The sequence below is a fragment of the Accipiter gentilis genome, chromosome 25 (genome assembly GCF_929443795.1).
Source record: "Accipiter gentilis chromosome 25, bAccGen1.1, whole genome shotgun sequence".
NCBI lineage: Eukaryota > Metazoa > Chordata > Aves > Accipitriformes > Accipitridae > Astur > Astur gentilis.
This window is the reverse complement of record NC_064904.1, coordinates 17631433-17647713: the sequence shown is the minus strand read 5'-3', so window position 1 is coordinate 17647713 and position 16281 is coordinate 17631433. Positions and strand designations below refer to the sequence as shown.

At 47.5% G+C, this 16281-nt stretch overlaps 1 protein-coding gene across 4 annotated transcripts; it reads left to right on the top strand.

The window, feature by feature from the left end:
* Window positions 1-387: 387 nt before the first annotated feature.
* Window positions 388-15336, top strand: DACT1 (dishevelled binding antagonist of beta catenin 1). 4 transcript variants are annotated; one of them, XM_049828714.1, is made up of 5 exons: window positions 388-815; window positions 2972-3104; window positions 4641-4796; window positions 7170-9074; window positions 15222-15336. In XM_049828714.1, the coding sequence occupies exons 1-4, from the start codon at window positions 468-470 to the stop codon at window positions 9026-9028; spliced, it is 2496 nt and encodes an 831-aa protein (XP_049684671.1). In that variant the 5' UTR covers window positions 388-467; the 3' UTR covers window positions 9029-9074; window positions 15222-15336. The 4 variants fall into 4 exon arrangements, with proteins under 4 accessions (XP_049684671.1, XP_049684672.1, XP_049684673.1 ...); XM_049828715.1 differs by lacking the exon at window positions 15222-15336 and having other exon boundaries at window positions 4641-4703; window positions 7170-9922; XM_049828716.1 differs by lacking the exon at window positions 15222-15336 and having other exon boundaries at window positions 7284-9922.
* Window positions 15337-16281: the final 945 nt, after the last annotated feature.

Genomic DNA, 16281 nt, shown 5'->3' with positions numbered 1-16281 from the left:
GCACCATTTACGCTCCTGCTCTCGGACGCGTGGGGCCGTAGAAGCAACGCGGCCCCCCAAAGGGCTCCCGATGGCCCGTCCCTACACCGAGCAAGGCTCCTGGAGGTCACCGCTGGAGTTTTTGGAGAAGTCAGCGCGTACCCCCACCTTCCCACACCCCGCCGCGGGGCTGCTTGAGGGGGGTGAGGAACGACGGAGGCGCTGGGCGGGAGGAAGAGGAGGAGGAGGAGGAAGAAGACGACGACGACGACGACCTCGGGCGTGGAGGGAGGGAGGCAGGGCAGGAGGGAGGGGAGGCGCGGCGGTGGGCGGGCGCGGGGCGGCGGCAGCCGGGGAGGGAGCCCGGCGCCCCGCGGCCCATTCGCGACCGGCGGCGGCGGCGGCGGCGGCGGCAGCGCGGCGCTCGGCGGCGCTTGGCCCCCCCGCGGGCAGGGGCCCTGTCAGCGGCGGCCGCCCCCTCCCCGGCGATGAAGGCGAGCCCCGCGGCGGCCGCCGCCGCCGCCGCCGCTGCTGTGGCGGGGCCGGCGGGAGGGCCGCGGGAGCCCGATGCGCGTTGGCGGGAGAAGGGAGAAGCGGAGGCGGAACGGCAACGTACCCGGGAGAGGCTGGAAGCCACGTTAGCCGGGTTGGGCGAGCTGGAGTACCTGAGGCAGCGGCAGGAATTGCTGGTGAAGAGCCTCCTGCTGAGGCGGCCGGCGGGGGCCGTGCCCGGGGCTCAGGGAGGCCGAGGGGAACCGCCGGGCGAGGGGCCGTCGCCTCGCAGCCTGGAGGAGAAGTTCCTGGAGGAGAACATCCTCCTCCTGCGGAGGCAGCTGGTGAGCGGGGAGCGGGGCGGGGGGGACACACGCACACACACAGCTCTCCCGTGACCCGCGGAGGGGCGAGGAAGGGGCTGGGGAGGGCGGCGGTGCCCCCTGAAGGGGAGACGCGCCCCCGCCGCTGTCACCGCCGGCGCAGCGTCCCAGCCGACCGGGCGCGCAGGTGCTAGGAGACGGGGAGCGACCTCCGAGAGGGGGGTTTAAAGCACGGAGAGGTGACAAACCGGTGAACGGCCGGGTTTTAGCTAGTGGTTGCCGAGTTTCCCTTGGTTTTCCAGAGCCGGGCCGGCCGGTTGACTTCCATTCAAGGCAAGAGAGGCGCCGCCGTTGCCTTGAATGGAAGTTGGGAGCGACCTGCCCCGGGACGCAACCCCGGGAGGAGGTAACGGGCGGGATCGGGCCCTTCCAAAAAGAAGGGATGCTTTTGTTGAAGGACGGGCTTTGGCGCTGGTGTGGGAAGAGACGGAGGGCGGCATGAAGCGGCAGATCGTTTTTCAATGAAAATAGCGTACAGCTGTGCCTGGCGGTCTTTGTGCACGGCTCAGCATTTGCTTTCACCCGGGGAGAAGTTGGATTGCGTGATTTATTTGCCTGATTTCTTCTTTTCCCCAGCCCCCCGCTTCCCCCCCCCCCCTTTTTTTTCTTGTTAGCCTTTGCCTTAGTTCATTTAAGCTTATTTCCTCCTTTAAAAGATAGAAATAAATCATTTTTCTGCTCAGAAGGGGCTGGCTGCCAAAGAGCCGTAGCGAAGGACCAGGGAATCATTACTCAAAAAGAAAAAAAAAAAAAACAACCAACCAAAAACCAAACCCCAACCCCAAAACCAGGGGGATTTGTGGTAGCACTTTAATTTGTGCACTTGACATTGCAGATTGGAGCCAGATGCGGTGCTCGCTGGGGGAGGGGGACGCTGGTGGCATTAGGTGGCGCAGTGAGTTACCCCTGGAACCCATCGCCTCTGCCAGCCGGGCTTCATTCCTTCCAGCCAGCTCCCGGCTCCCCGTCAGAAATGTAGGAGAAGACCTGGGATCGTCCCTTTAGCTTCTCCAAGGATGGTGTTCAATGCCAGCACAGCGTCTTCAAACAGCCTCGCTAATACTGTTGGCGTTTGGTTTCCCTTTGCCTGAGGGCTGGCCCACCCCAGGGGAAAGGTTGTCCTGGATTTAACGGGCTTAGAACTAGTCCAGTTATGAGCATCAAAACTCTTTGCGATGAGCGTATCAGAGCACTGCTGGGCACGGATCAAATGATGCACTTAAAAAAAAAAAAAAAAAAAAGAGATAAACCTTCCTCCTGCCCCCCCACCCCACCTTCCCCATGGCCAGAACAATTAAAGGGTATGCAGCTGAACAGATGATGGATAAGCAACATTATAATACACACAGGGAAACTGATTGCGTTGACCGTGGGTTAATGAGTGCCTTACAAAATCATTTCTTATTGCTTATTTTATGCCATCAAATTACCTTCATAAATAGCCTTTAAAATTCATCTCACAGCAATTTTATACAATTATAATGGGAGAAGAGGAAGAATTACTCTTCCTTCCTGCTGCACTGCAAAACTAATAAAAGGGCTGTGATCCCAGCCCTGGGAATCTTGCTGTCTATGTGGTAGACTATAAGCTCATAACGTGCAGCAGAACAAGGTGGTTGCCATACTGCAGGCACTTGTTGGCAGAGCTGTTTCTTCCCATTGTGTGAAGAGATTTGGTCTCTGACTAACGTCACTGTGGCGGTGAACGTCCCCTATTACACTGGGAAAGCTTTGCTTTCACTGAAGTGGCCCGTTTCGTGTGCACACCTCTGGTTTGACCATATCATACAGTACAGCTTTGTTGTTACAGCTGTGGTCCTGCAAAGGAGCACGCACTTTGCCAACATACCGTGTTGGTCTTCCTAAATTGTGGAGCGTGCTTTTTATGTAGAACTGGCTGGAAGGGGCTGGAATGAAGTGCCTGGATAATTCTTCAGTTAAGTATTTATCCAGAGCATCTATCTAGTATTTCAGGGCTTTGTTCTGTTTTGGTTTTTTTGTAAAAGAGTATCGACAAGGTCTTTCCACAATGCTCAGATGAAGAAGACTGATTGTCTTTGGAGCCCCTTCATGTCTGCGTCACTGAAGGAGCTGATGTTTGTCTTCTTGTTATTCAGAACTGCCTGAGGAGGAGGGACGCTGGCCTACTAAATCAGTTACAAGAGCTAGATAAGCAAATAAGTGATCTCCGCCTGGACGTGGAAAAAACGACAGATGAACACCTTGAGACAGACAGTCGTCCAAGTTCAGGTAAGGCCAATATTCAGCAAAATGGAGCCTCCCTTGGTACCTGGAATTAAACTCGATGCCTACTAGTAAAGTTCACCTACCATTGGAATCGTTGCTGTTTATAGACAACATATTCAGAGAAGTATTTCAAGCTTAATTAGATTTTTAGTGTTTGGGGCATTTTATTTTTTTTCCAAGGCCACCCACCAATTAGTTCAAAAAGTTCTAATTCTGCTGCATATTAGGAAGGAGGCTGCAGGAAAAATGGTGAAAGGAAGCACCACCAGCAGGAGGAACATGTCAAAATTGATCTTACAGCCAGAAGGGAACACTGAATCAAACAGTTTGATCCCCCATATATTGAATTTCATCCCATTCTAACTGTGTTGAAGCCAGTAAGTGGTATTTAACTATGGGGAACCTTTCCTAGAGGCATCTTGACTTGTTCTGAAGACACTAAAAAGTGAAGAATCCACCAACTTGCAATTGTTAAAACTATTGCTAATTTCTAATCTGAATTTGACTTGTTCCATCACTGAGTTTTTTATATGCTTTTCTCCCATAGACTAAGGTCTTTTCTAGTACCCAGCTTTTTCTCCTCTTGGAGGTGCTATAGAGTATAATTCCTGACTCTTTTTGATGAGCTAAACAGGTCAAGTTCATTAAGTCATTTGTTTTAAGGCATTTTTCCAAGCTCTTAAATAGCTTTGTGGCCTCTCTCCAATTTTTTAGCTTTGTTTTAAGCGTGCTGGAGTCGAGGACTAGGCATACCATTCCAATGTCTTTCTTACCAGTGCTGTATAGACTGCTGAAGTCATTTCCCTACTGCTATTCATTAGTCTCGTTGTACGTCCAACAATCTCATTAGCTTTTTTTGCCATATCATTAAGCTTGATTGAGCTGCTTTTCCATGCTGACTAAGTCCTTTTCAGGATTATTGTTTTCCGGGGTACATCCCCATTCTGTAGACATGCCCTGCATTCCTTTTTCCTAAAGTTAAATCTTGATTATGGTATGTCATATTTTTCTTGAGTAGACCCAGTTTACTGACCGAGAAATAAAATTTTCTGTGTCTGCACATTATTTACCATTTTCCTTCTTTCATGTCATCCACTGTTTATCTCCAGAACTTTGCTGAAAATAATGGATAGCATTGGGCCCAGCACTTGGTAAAAATTTTGTAGTCCAGCAGTAGCTGGAGAGCTTGTCTTGGAAGTATAACACACTATTAAATGAATGGGGTGTCAAACACAGCCTGGATCTTTCTTGCTAAAAGGTGGAAACCCATGTAAAGGTTAAAAAAAAAGTTCAAATTTTCATATGCTAAGTAAAGTTCTGCTTTTTTACTTTTAAGTGCTTTACTTTTAAACGGAATCCTTCACAGCAATGAGGATATTACTAAACTGTGCACTGTTTTTTGGGTGACTGAATGAAGTCCCATAACTAATTGCTATAGAGTAAGCCAACATAAACATGAGCTTGACTGCCTTTCTAGGGACACAAATGGTAACTTTGTGTAGACATACCTAATATAAATCCAAACTCTTATTTTTATAGGGTTTTATGAGCTGAGTGATGGAGCTTCTGGATCGCTCTCCAATTCATCTAACTCTGTCTTCAGTGAGTGTTTATCCAGTTGCCATTCTAGCACTTGCTTTTGCAGCCCTTTGGAGGCAACACTGAATATCTCAGATGGACGCCCTAAATCTGCAGGTATAGTAAAAGCAGGTCGAATACATCATACTCCAGGAGGTGGCTTTGGCTTTGGAAATACTGCCTCAGGAGTATCTGGGTTGGATTAACCCTTCTTCCTTTCATTTGATGTATTGTGCTCTGAAAAGATTCCAGTGCCTGTCACGTACATGGGTCATGAGGCAGGACCATTTGCCCTCCACTAGTGCAGCCTTACATGTGACTATGTCACTCTAAAGGCATGAAAATGACATGTGAAAATATGACAGCTGCTCTACCCAGTAGAGGGCAGTGGTACCTATACACATAAAACACATTAGTCGCCTAATTTCTCTTCCTTTCCATTAGAAAAGCATTTTTACTAAGTAGCAATAATGAAAGATACCTCAGCAGCCATGTCCTCGTTAAAGTGACAGAGCAAGGAGCTAGCTACAGGTTTTGGGAGGTCAGGGTGCACGGCAGTCTATTTGTACCAGTCATTTTTTCAGTTCTGATGGTCCTTAACTCCCGGGTGACCGTGCTGAGGTGTGTCCTGCGTTTATATAGTATAGACAAATAAACATCATGAACAGGGAGAAAGTATTTTGTCTCTTTGGCAGAGAGCTGTTGACTTTCCTTGGACATTAGGCTGAAGATGCAAGCCTTAACATCTGGGATGGTTAAAGAGGAAGGCCTCTTTTGTTGTCCAGAAAGGACACTTCAGTAGGACTTTTGTGATCAAGTGTTTATTGCTCATTCAATATATACTCATTCAGAAGCCTTAGTTCATTCTGGGTTGTGGAGGATGCTTCTAACCATAGTCTTTCCAGTTTCCATTCTGCTCTTTAAGGTTAATTTACAGTGATTTTTTTGTGAATCGAGGACAAAATAATTCAAGTTCTTCTAACTCTAAAGTGGGAAAATACAGCCTGGGATACATTCATTCTGAGATGCTGAGAAGTCCTCTAAGTTATCCTTCGAGCAGCTTGAGGTAATTTAGTGCTCCCTGCTGTAAGCTGTATGTGATCTTCATCGGCCATACATAAACAGAAAAGTATACACAAGGATTTCCAGCAGATTGCATTGCTGTTTTTTTCTGTATACATCACAAAACCCTAAAACTCTCATTAATCATACCGTCTCACTTTTAGAGGTGAAATTTCAGAAACTGGCATGTTTCAAGGAAGTCTGTTTGGCAAGATTTCCTGACTCTGACGGAGAATTTAGGAAATGTGGGAAAACTGTGAGGTGATCTGGAGGAAGTTCCTGCCCCTAACTTCCCAATGCTTCCTCTCCTGCCCACACAGGAACATCATCTCTATCAGCGAATTTTATCAAAGTCTGTGAGACCTCTTTTGAAATAAGCCTTAGATAAGTGACGAGCACTGAGTGCTGAAATTTGAGTACCCTGGTTGAAGTTTCTAGCCCAAGGGTAGAAAACAGGACTGACAGTGACCTGGAAGGATCATTTAGATTGTACCCCTACTCAAGAAGACAAGGGCAACATAAGCTTAAGAAAATAATAATAATAATCTTAGGTGCTTGGATTGAAGACCTGCTCCTAAGGTCGCTTACCTCCTAAATAAGTGCCTTAGCTATTAAGTCTGACTCATGCATCTTGAAACGCACTGGATTTCTCTTACAGAACTCTCTTTGCAGAGCCAAGGCTAGGATGTCAGCTGGATTGACCTGCACTCCTTGTACTTGTGTGGAAAGATGAGCCTGTTTCCCATTCTTTAACCCTTTATTGCTCAAAAGGAGCATCTGTTATTATTATTAGCATTATTATAAAATAATTATGATAATAATAATAGTAGTAGTAATTGTAATAATAATAACAATAATAAAATTAAATCTGTATTTCTTCTGACCCAGGATAGGCTTGAAAAAATCTGGAAGTGAAATTTGTCAGTAAGCTAAAAGAATTAATTGGTCTCTCGTCTAGATTTTTTGTTTCTCTTTGGATTTAGCGAAGCAAAATATAAAATTCATACATGCTGAGGCCTGCAGTGAGTTTTACAGGTGACTGTGTAACATATAAATATTACAGACCCTTACAGACTTCTGGGTGCCTTGGATGTAAATTAGGATGCTCTTAGCAATCTAGGCACAGGTTTGAAACCAATGTAAATGTTCTTATTAGGGCTGTGATTTTTTATTTTTCTAACCGTGTAGTCATATTGGGGGAAATCCTACATAAATGCAGTTACAAAGAGACGCACAGAAGAATAGTGCTGCTTTTGTATCGCTTGAATGGCATCCCTGGTTGCAAGGTTTCTACTGTTTGAACAGTGCTGCTATAGTATAAACATTGCATTGTATGTGTAGATGGGACCAGAGTCCTTGATGGCGCATGAAAAACGTAGCAGAACTGTCCCTGGCAGGCTCTCTAAACTCTTCTAAAATGCTTTTCAGATCTCATAGGCTGGATGGACTATAATAAGGAAGGCCAGCATGAGGACCAGACCGCAGGCTCTGTCTGTCGCTCTTTGTCCACACCGCACTCAAATTCCCTCGATGTCGTTGCAGATGTACATCCAAAGTACCAGTGCGATCTGGTGTCTAAAAACGGGAATGACGTCTACCGGTACCCCAGCCCACTCCATGCGGTAGCTGTGCAGAGTCCCATGTTTCTTCTCCCCGTGACTGAAAACCCCCAGCGAGAAGAGGAGAGGCTCGCTTGCGATATTAGCGACGTTTGTGCCGGATCGGAAACGGACTCGGGAAAACCCGCCAACGCCTTTCTGCCGCAAGGCTCCTGGCCGGCGCCGTGCCCTTCCACCAGCAAGAGGATAGACGGTTACATCTTAAGCCTGGTTCAGAAAAAGACTCATGCGGTAAGGACTAACAAACCCAGGACGAGTCTCAACGCTGATCCCACCAAAGGGATCTTGAGGCATGGAAGCATGTGCGTCAGGCAGCCCGCAGGGGTGGTGGCTCACGGTAATGTCGTGAACCTGAAGAGTTCCAAGCAAGCGTCCTTGCCTTCTGGTGGGACCACCGCTCTGGACCACACAGCACCCTCCCCATTAAAGCAGAGGCCGAGGGAGCCGGCTGGTGAGCAGATGGAGAGTAGGAAGGCACCTTTGCCAGCGGCTTTCCCGGCCGCTGCTTCAAGCGAACTTCAGAGCAAGCACCTGCAACGGGGCGTCAAACCGGCACCTCCGGAGCTCAACCGCAATGCAGCGGCCACGGCAGGGGACGTCCCCAAGGAGAATGGCCAGCTTTTTGCCGCATCTCCCAAAGAGAGCCCAGGGAAGCCTGTGGTGCTGCAGCCGGAGAACAGGGTCAGCCAGCCTCCCAAAAAAATCCTGCTGAAGAGCAGCCTGCAGCCGGCTCGCTCCTCATCGCCTGCTGTCGAGGAGAGGCCCGCGCTGGATTTCAAAAGCGAGGGCTCCTCCTCCCAGAGCCTGGATGATGGGTTGCTGGTGAACGCCCAGTACATACCGGCCCAGCAGCAAAGCGTGAAGCTTCACAAAGGCACCCGAAATGTCAAGATTTTGAAAAGCTCCGTGGTGAAACACAGGCCCCACCTTGCCAACGGGCTGGAAAACGGTTCGCAGACCTTGCGGGAGAAAACCAAGCCGGTCGGCAAGAAGTGCCGCTTTCCTGATGAGTTGGATACAAATAAGAAACTGAAAAAACCCTCCTCGCGGGGGAAGAGAGGCAGCGGCTTGCAGCCAGAGTCGGGCCTCCAGAGTCGGCAGGCTGGCCTCCACAGATCCGCCATCCGATCCCACGGGCATGGCCGAGAGGTTGTGGTGGCCAAGCCTAAACACAAGCGGGCCGACTACCGCCGGTGGAAGTCCTCGGCAGAGATTTCCTACGAGGAGGCCCTACGGAGGGCGAGGAGGAACCGGCGGGAAGGCGTAGGGGTCTACTCGCAAGTCCCCCTGCCCTATGTCAGCCCGTACGCCTACGTGGCCAGCGACTCGGAGTACTCGGCGGAGTGCGAGTCCTTGTTCCACTCCACCGTGGTGGACACGAGCGAGGACGAGCAGAGCAACTACACGACGAACTGCTTTGGAGACAGTGAGTCGAGCCTGAGCGAGGTGGAGTTCGTAGGGGAGAGCACGACCACCAGCGACTCTGATGAGAGCGGGGGCCTTATTTGGTCTCAGTTTGTCCAGACGCTCCCCATCCAAACGGTCGCGGCGCCGGAGCTGCATGAAAATGCGGCAAAGGCCTTTGTCAAAATCAAAGCCTCCCATAATCTCAAGAAGAAAATTCTCCGCTTTCGGTCGGGCTCCCTGAAGCTCATGACAACCGTCTAGTGAGGTGACTCGGTGGAATGTATCTGCTTCTGCTTTCGGAAGCAAGGTGCTTTTGTGTACATATTTCCACAGATTTTTTTTTTTTTTATACAAATATTTAAAACTTAAGGTAAATTATGTCACTTGTCTTCAGAACTTGGGTGGATACTAGTGCCTTTTACGTGGAAATAAAAGACCATTATACTCATTTTTTAAAAAAAACCCATAACACTGCCATTTCAGTGGTGAACGGCCTCCAGTGCATGGTGTCAGAAGGCTTTGAAAAAAGGCTAATGTTTCTGGGAATGGATCTTCCTTGCCTAGTTTTTCCAGTTCTGGGTCTTACAGAGGATATCGACAGCTTAAGGTCATAAGTTTTTAGGGGGTAAAGGGGAGGGAGTGTGGGTGGTCTTCATGTTTTTGCTTGTCCCTTTCTGCTGCTCCTGTTGCCACATCTTGAACTTCTTCCTCCTGGTAGTCTGGCCTGTTTTTTTTTCTTTTCTTGTTGATTCTCTTCTTGAAACTCACCCCTGTCCTCCCCCAGCCTTCCCCCACCAGGAAAGGGCTCCTGTTCAATCTGTCTCCGAGGTTAAGTCGCCTTCTCTGGAGTGCACTCTGCTCCGATCTCCTGGGAGTCCCGCTGCGGATAGCGGTGATGTTCAGAGTAAACTGTTGGAGCAGCTGACCAAGGCTTAGTAACTTCAGTATATTGTGTAAAACTGCTTTAAAAAAAAAAAACAAACATATGCATGTCACGTGCATGAGTATCAGTAGTTTTAATATTCCTGTTGATGTCCAATTTACTGTACATCATCAATGGCTGTTTTTATATATATCATTGTGTAAATTAATATAACACATCATATGCTGTAATAAACAGTCTGTTTTAATACTTTTTTAAAGTTTGTTACATTGGTGCAGACCCAGTCAATGGTTTTATAATGGTGTCGTCACCACTTACATGTCTCTGATGTGACCTGTTAACATTCTCTGCATTTAGCCGTGCAGGAAACGGAGCATGCCTAAAATGTTTAAAATGTTGCTGTGGATGTGACTTGTGCTTTGAGGGAACTGGATTGTCATGGCTCCTCTTGATCTTCCCGTAACTTGCATTTTTTAAGGGCAAGGTGGGATTTAGGAGCTCGGAGACATCTTCAGGTTGTTGCTTATGGGCAGCTCACGGTGCGGAGCAGGTGGACGTGTGATATTAATCCTCCTCTCTGTCAGGGTGCTTGCAGACTTTGGTTGGTACAACACAGGGGCAGATGGTAGGTTTCTGTAACCGAATAGATCTGTGTAATGCGACAGGTGTCCCTCTGAAACGTCCCGTAAATGAATCCCCAAGAGCTGTGTGCTCTGGGAGCTGGGCTGGGTGGAGGAGAGGATAGGCTTGTGGTCCCTGGTGCCCTCTTTGGGTATGGTGGCTGACTGTATCACAACCCTGACGAGGTTATGGAAAGAAGTGGCAATTGTGGCACCCACCGGTCTCTGTCTCAGTTTCTTTCTTCCCGTAGGACTGGAGGAGTCTGCCAGCAAAGGAGAAAGGAGCTAACCGTAGACAGCACTGCTTCCCTTTGCAGCAACAGTTTTGAAGCTGCCTGGTGGGAAGGCTGGAGGTTTATGGCAGGCATGTCTGATGGAGCAGGCCCAGGGGTTGGGCTGGTTTCTGCAGGTTCATCTTCTGCTCTGGCATCCGTGAAGCAGTGGACAAACAAGCGGTGTGGATGCTGTGACTGGTATGAATTTCAGGGACGTGCGTGCAGCCTGCCCGTTCCATAGCAAGATCTGCTGAGCAGACATCTTCCTTTGTGGTTGCTCTGTGTCCTCCCTGCTGTCACCTACCTGAAAGGCAGAGCAGTTTTTTCTCAGGTTTCCTTGCATTGCAAATGTAGGAAGGAGAGATCCACCCAGAATTAAATGCCTCCGGGAGCAGCTTCTGAGACAGTGGTAACACTTTTTCTAAGCAGCAGATTTTATTTTTTAATCTGCAGTGTAGTAAATCCCTACCTATAAAATGTCTCTCGTATTTTTTTTTTCTTCCTTTTTTTAATAGAGGAATGTCAGTTTCTGTAAGGGGTCTTGCGGTATGGTCACAAGGTTCTGGATTCAGTGACCCAGAAAGTCTTGGCACTTCCATCTCTCATGATACAGGAAAAGCTGTAACTCACCTTATCTGGTCATAACTCTCCCATTGCTTTACACATGGAAGAGCAGCTTGTGTGTGTGTATATATATATATGTATGTATAAAAATTTTATATATTGATACGGAATAATTCATCCAGAAATTACTGGACAATGGGTGCCACTGCAGAGAGGGGAAGAGAAGTAATGTTTGTTATTAAACATGGCATTACTAAGGCTAAGCAGCAGCTTAATGCATTCCCATTAATAACTAATGGGTGTTATATCAAACAAAGGGAATGTCAAGAAGCTTGTCAAAGCTAGTAGCTTCTTTCCTAGAGTACCTCTTAATCATGCCACATAATCTCTCTTTGAGCGAGAAAAACATGTGCAAATTCCTGCAAATCTCAAAGGTGTAGCAGAGTAGGAGAGAGGATCTTCAGATGTGCACTCTATGTCTCTCTGGCTGTAAAGGAGCTGCTGGTGAAAAGACAAACCAGTGGCTTTGGGATGATGAGTTTTTAATTGCAGTGCCATAGCAGATCGTCTCGTACCAGGTGAGAGAGACTGGTTTTCAAAAATGAGCTGCTGAATAGTTTCTTTTTAGATAATTGAGTAAAAAAAAAAAAAAGAAAATAACCACCTGAATATCACTAAGACTGTATCAGCTGCAACTACTGTATTCTGCAGTACTCTTGCTGAATAGCTCAATACCTGACGGGGAAATGGGCTGATGCTATCTCCATCTTAATTGCATCTGAGTCTTCTCAGTTTGGGGAATGAATTTTCCTTTTCATATATGATTTAGGTAAGCATTCAGAATCCTTTAAACAGGACTAGTTTTTTTCTCTCTATCCCCCACCCCCCCCCCCCCCTTTTTTTTTTCTAAATAAAAGATCTTATAGTGCTGGAAAAGTACTTGATATGGTCCCAATACACAGCACACATCCTGTTCTCTGGTTCTGATTTAGAAAACACATCTAAGTTAGTAAGTTTTTGCAATGTTAGGTTGAAAAACATCTGCTAATCTTGGAGACCAGTTAAATATCTGGCACTTCTTTAAGCTACCTGGCTTTCCAGCTCCACAGCCTTGAGTCCTTGCCAGTGTATTTTTCATAATGCTCACGTTTTAATTATCCCCAGTGTTTATGGTAGTCTTTGGAAGCTTGAAGCGGGAACATTTCTCTTCATTGCACTGGGGCCTATTTCAAGGTGGGGGCAGGTTGTGGCAGGGAGGTTTGGGATTAGCTACCCCTGTGCTCCATATATAACTGAGCGCAGGGAAGTATAGAAGCATATGCTTAACGTAAAGAACAAGAGCAGAGCCCTTTAGCTGGATTTCTTGCGATTCAGGTTATATAGCATCGCTGCACACCTCCCAAGTACCATCTCTTCCAGTGCAGGGATCGGCGTCGCGCACGCTCTGGGGTGCTGTCGTCTGAAAGGCATGAGAGTGTCAGTGGGCTGTCTGCCTTCCAGCAGGCTTTTTGGGTCTCTCTTCTGCTTCTTAACCCCAGCCACCAGCTGTGGGTCAGCGGATCACAAAGCAAGCTGTGTCTGGTGTGTGCGGGGTCGGGGAGAGGCCCTGGCGTCGTGCCTAGACTTCCCAACTGCGTGGGGGGCCTCTGTTGTGGACCTCACGCTTGTCGTGAGAAACGCGATGTGCCGGTTTGGACAGCTGGGTCTGAAGGAAGGTGGGAATGGAGAGTCCCATAAATGGAGTTGTCTGATCCTGTTTCGTCCGTATTTTCCCGGAGAGGCTGAAAGAGGAGGTGTTCCAGTCTAATGCCTACCTCAGTAGGTTGGACTGGACTAAACGGAGTCCTCCGAGGGACTCTGCCTCATTTCTTCTAGTACTCTTTAAATGATCAAGGCCACTATCAGCACTGCCGGTTGCCAAGGTGCTTTAGCCATCTGGCCAAGTCCTGGAAGAGGGACTTGTCCCTTTACTGGGACAAGTGATAAGCTCCACTCGCCCAGGTCTGGTTTTGACCTTCCATAGCACAACTCCTGCTTGCAGAGAGCCTGTAGGTCCCAGCCCCTTGCAGCTTTCCCTGCCCTGGGGCTTCAGAGGGAATCTGTCCATCCCTTACCAGTTTTCTAGTTTTCTTCTGGCATGGGGTTCATCTTGGATAAGGACTGACAACAGATTCTCCTGTGCCTTCACTAATCCCAAATCTATCTGTTTGTTGGCTCACGGAAAGGTCGGGCGCTCCTCAGGTGGCAGCCGGCAAAGCCATCCCTGAGGGACCTCCATCCCTTTCTGCCACAAAGGGCAGCAAAGGCTTTTATTAGCCGTGGTTGCCACTCGGCAGATGACTCACCATGCCGGGCAGGGCTCTCCCTCAGCCTGTGATTTTTCTCACAGGAGAGAACAAGGACATGAACATTTTGAGGAAGCAGAAACAGCTAAAGACATTTTTAATAGCAGCTAACTTCAGCATCTAGTATGTACCTTTGGAGCAGCCAACAATAATACATACAACTGAGCTGCTAGTACAAAAAACCTGAACCATTCTCCATTCTTTGCAGTGTCCTGTGCACAGTGCAGAGAGAATACAGAGACTGCAAACCAATGGAGACAATTCATAAACTCCAGGTCTAGGTTTCAAACTTGCTTTTCTCAGAACCTCCAAGGAATTGTGTTGAGGCTCCTTGCATGGCATGATGTTTCTTTCTCTAACTAAACATTATAGATGGAGCACTGTGGTGAGAAACAATTGCTCTAGGGTTTAAAAAAGTCCACAATGCTGGAATGAGGGGAGATATAAGGAAATGAGTGGGAGATCCATTTAAAAGGGATAATAGAGGGTGGTTTTTTTATGTAGCAGGGCATTTGCTGCCACAGGAAATAGTGAGGCAGATACAATATCAGCAAGTTCAAAGGGGTCAGAGAAGGTAGGGAAGGACGTGTACTCTACCATCCCCAGTCAATGACTGTGGATGCTAGGAGGAGCGTGAGGTGAATGGATTGCAAATAGTGGCCAGGCTTGCGTGCTCCCACTAAAGATTGTCTTTTCCTGCAACTGCTGAAGCTGCATTAGCTGGAGGAGATGCACCGTCCTGCTGGCCCAGCAGACCGTTTCCTGTAGTCCTATGATCTTGGTGTAGCTGATGGGAGTTGTCTATGCAATTGGATTTCCTCACTATTTATTAGTCTTTTGTCCTCCCAACTGCTGCTGAAGACAAGTTTTGCATTGCTTTGCAAAGAACTTCACTTTGCATGCTTGGCTGATGGTGGCAAGCATTTATTCAAACTATGGACATGTGTTTCTGGTCACTCTTGTCCTATGGCAGAATAATTTCATCCACCCTTTCACACGGGCAGTCTGTGCCGAAGTCCTCTGTTATGGTGGGCATCGTTTCCCTGTAATGCAAACACTGTTGTGGACATAGTCCACATACTAGCCTACCGTGGAAGTCACTGTTGGGCAGCAATTTTACATCCTACAGTTGCTTCTAAATTGTAGGAAAAGTTGATGACCTCCAAACCAAACGAACCATCCTAGTGACAGAGTGCATCTACTGCACCCTGCCTTGGGACTTTGCTGTCCTTGGAGAGTTTTTCTCTCCCTCTGTGGCTACATTGGGGCTTTTGTTCAGAGCAACAGAGCAGGCTGGAAGTGAATCCCATGGTTGTCTCCACTTACTGCGTGTTGGTTTGGACAGCAGAGCAGTTTTGGTGCACGCTAGCTAGACGCCTTTGGAATGCTAACCCAGACGGTCCACTCCAGAGGCACAGCAAATGTGCTTCTACCTGGACAGGGACATGGGGGGCTGAACCAGTGATGGCTCCCTAGAATAGCTTCCAGTAAAAAATGTGGACAAGTTTGGTCCAAATGACTTTTTGGACCAGACTAAATCTAGGCTGAATTAACACTTGAACTGCATATATTGTACTTGGGGGGACCTTAGTTTGGATCTGCTCCTTCTGTGCTGAATGTCTTGTTAATGTAAACAGAGTCTCTCTCTCAGTTAATGGCCTTTGTTTCCATGCTGTATTCCTTTAAGATCAATAAAGTATATTAACATTAATAACTTGATTTCACTGAGCCAAGCTCTGAAAAATCTGTCTTTTGTTCTTTTTAAAGGAGTTGGAGTTGGAAGTCCTGGGAACTAAGATTTTCATGACAATACCGAAGGAAAATCGATATGATTTGGACTCATGATGTAATGGCTTTGTAAGCAAATAAAGTGTTTTCTCCCAGAAAAGGTTCAGGTCTTCTGTGGTCAAGGGCAGGAAGCTGGAAAATTTGCAGCCTGTTGAAAAATATGTTCCCAGTGTCTCCTTGCACTTTGTGAGCCTCGTGTCTTCAGAAACGAGATTTTCATGAGGAGGAGGGGAAGCATGAGGTACAGAGAGGAGAAAGACGTAATCAATCTTAATCTCTGAAGTACTCATGCAGTAAGTGTTTAAGCATGTGATTAAAGCCCATTCTTACTCAGTGAAGCATTTCGTACTTCGTGGCTGGAGTGAATTAAGCACATGCTCAGGAATGCTGGTGGATCAAGGTCTTTAAGCTTGTGTTCGCAAATGTCCTATGTCTGTTTGTACAAGCTGTCCCAGTGACTTCTCTTGGTTAATGTTGGAAGGACTCCCTGCTCTCCCTTAGAGCCAGACCCCATATGGTGAAATTTGATTCAAACTGTTAATCTGAACTTGGGAGAAGCAGTATCTATCTTAAGTCCGTGCTTTAAGCAGTAATAGAAGTGCTTATAAAGGAAGAGATGCATTTGTTATTTGTTGTATTTGAGGACACTAAACTAAAAACACTTTGAGATACATAACAGCGAACGTGCTTGTGCTCTGTATCAATAGCAGGACTTTGTGTAAGCCCTGGGAATGGCACTCTGGAAGAGACAGAATGACCCTTTCTACATTTGCTCCCTTCCCTTGGATGTCCAGGTGGAGCTGGGAGAACGATGCAGGCAGGGAAGGCCAGGCGCAAACACCAACCCTGTAGAGTCTGGAGCACCACCCATTCATGTGCCTGGCTAATCTTACTTGAATCCCAGTTTCAGGCAGTGGGATTAGCAAAACAGTGGGATCTCTGGGCTACCCAGAGCTGGAGAACAGAGCTAGGAAGCATAGAGAGGGTGACTTTGCCTGGCTTCAAGGAAAGCTGCAGTTTGACTGAGCAAACAGTAGAG

Bases quoted from the DNA above. Each gene is read 5' to 3' on its own strand.
- DACT1 (XM_049828714.1), top strand. From the start codon at position 468: ATGAAGGCGAGCCCCGCGGCGGCCGCCGCCGCCGCCGCCGCTGCTGTG. The intron at 3,105-4,640 runs GTAAGGCCAATA...TTATTTTTATAG, and splicing joins AGACAGTCGTCCAAGTTCAG to GGTTTTATGAGCTGAGTGAT. The intron at 4,797-7,169 runs GTATAGTAAAAG...AATGCTTTTCAG, and splicing joins TGGACGCCCTAAATCTGCAG to ATCTCATAGGCTGGATGGAC.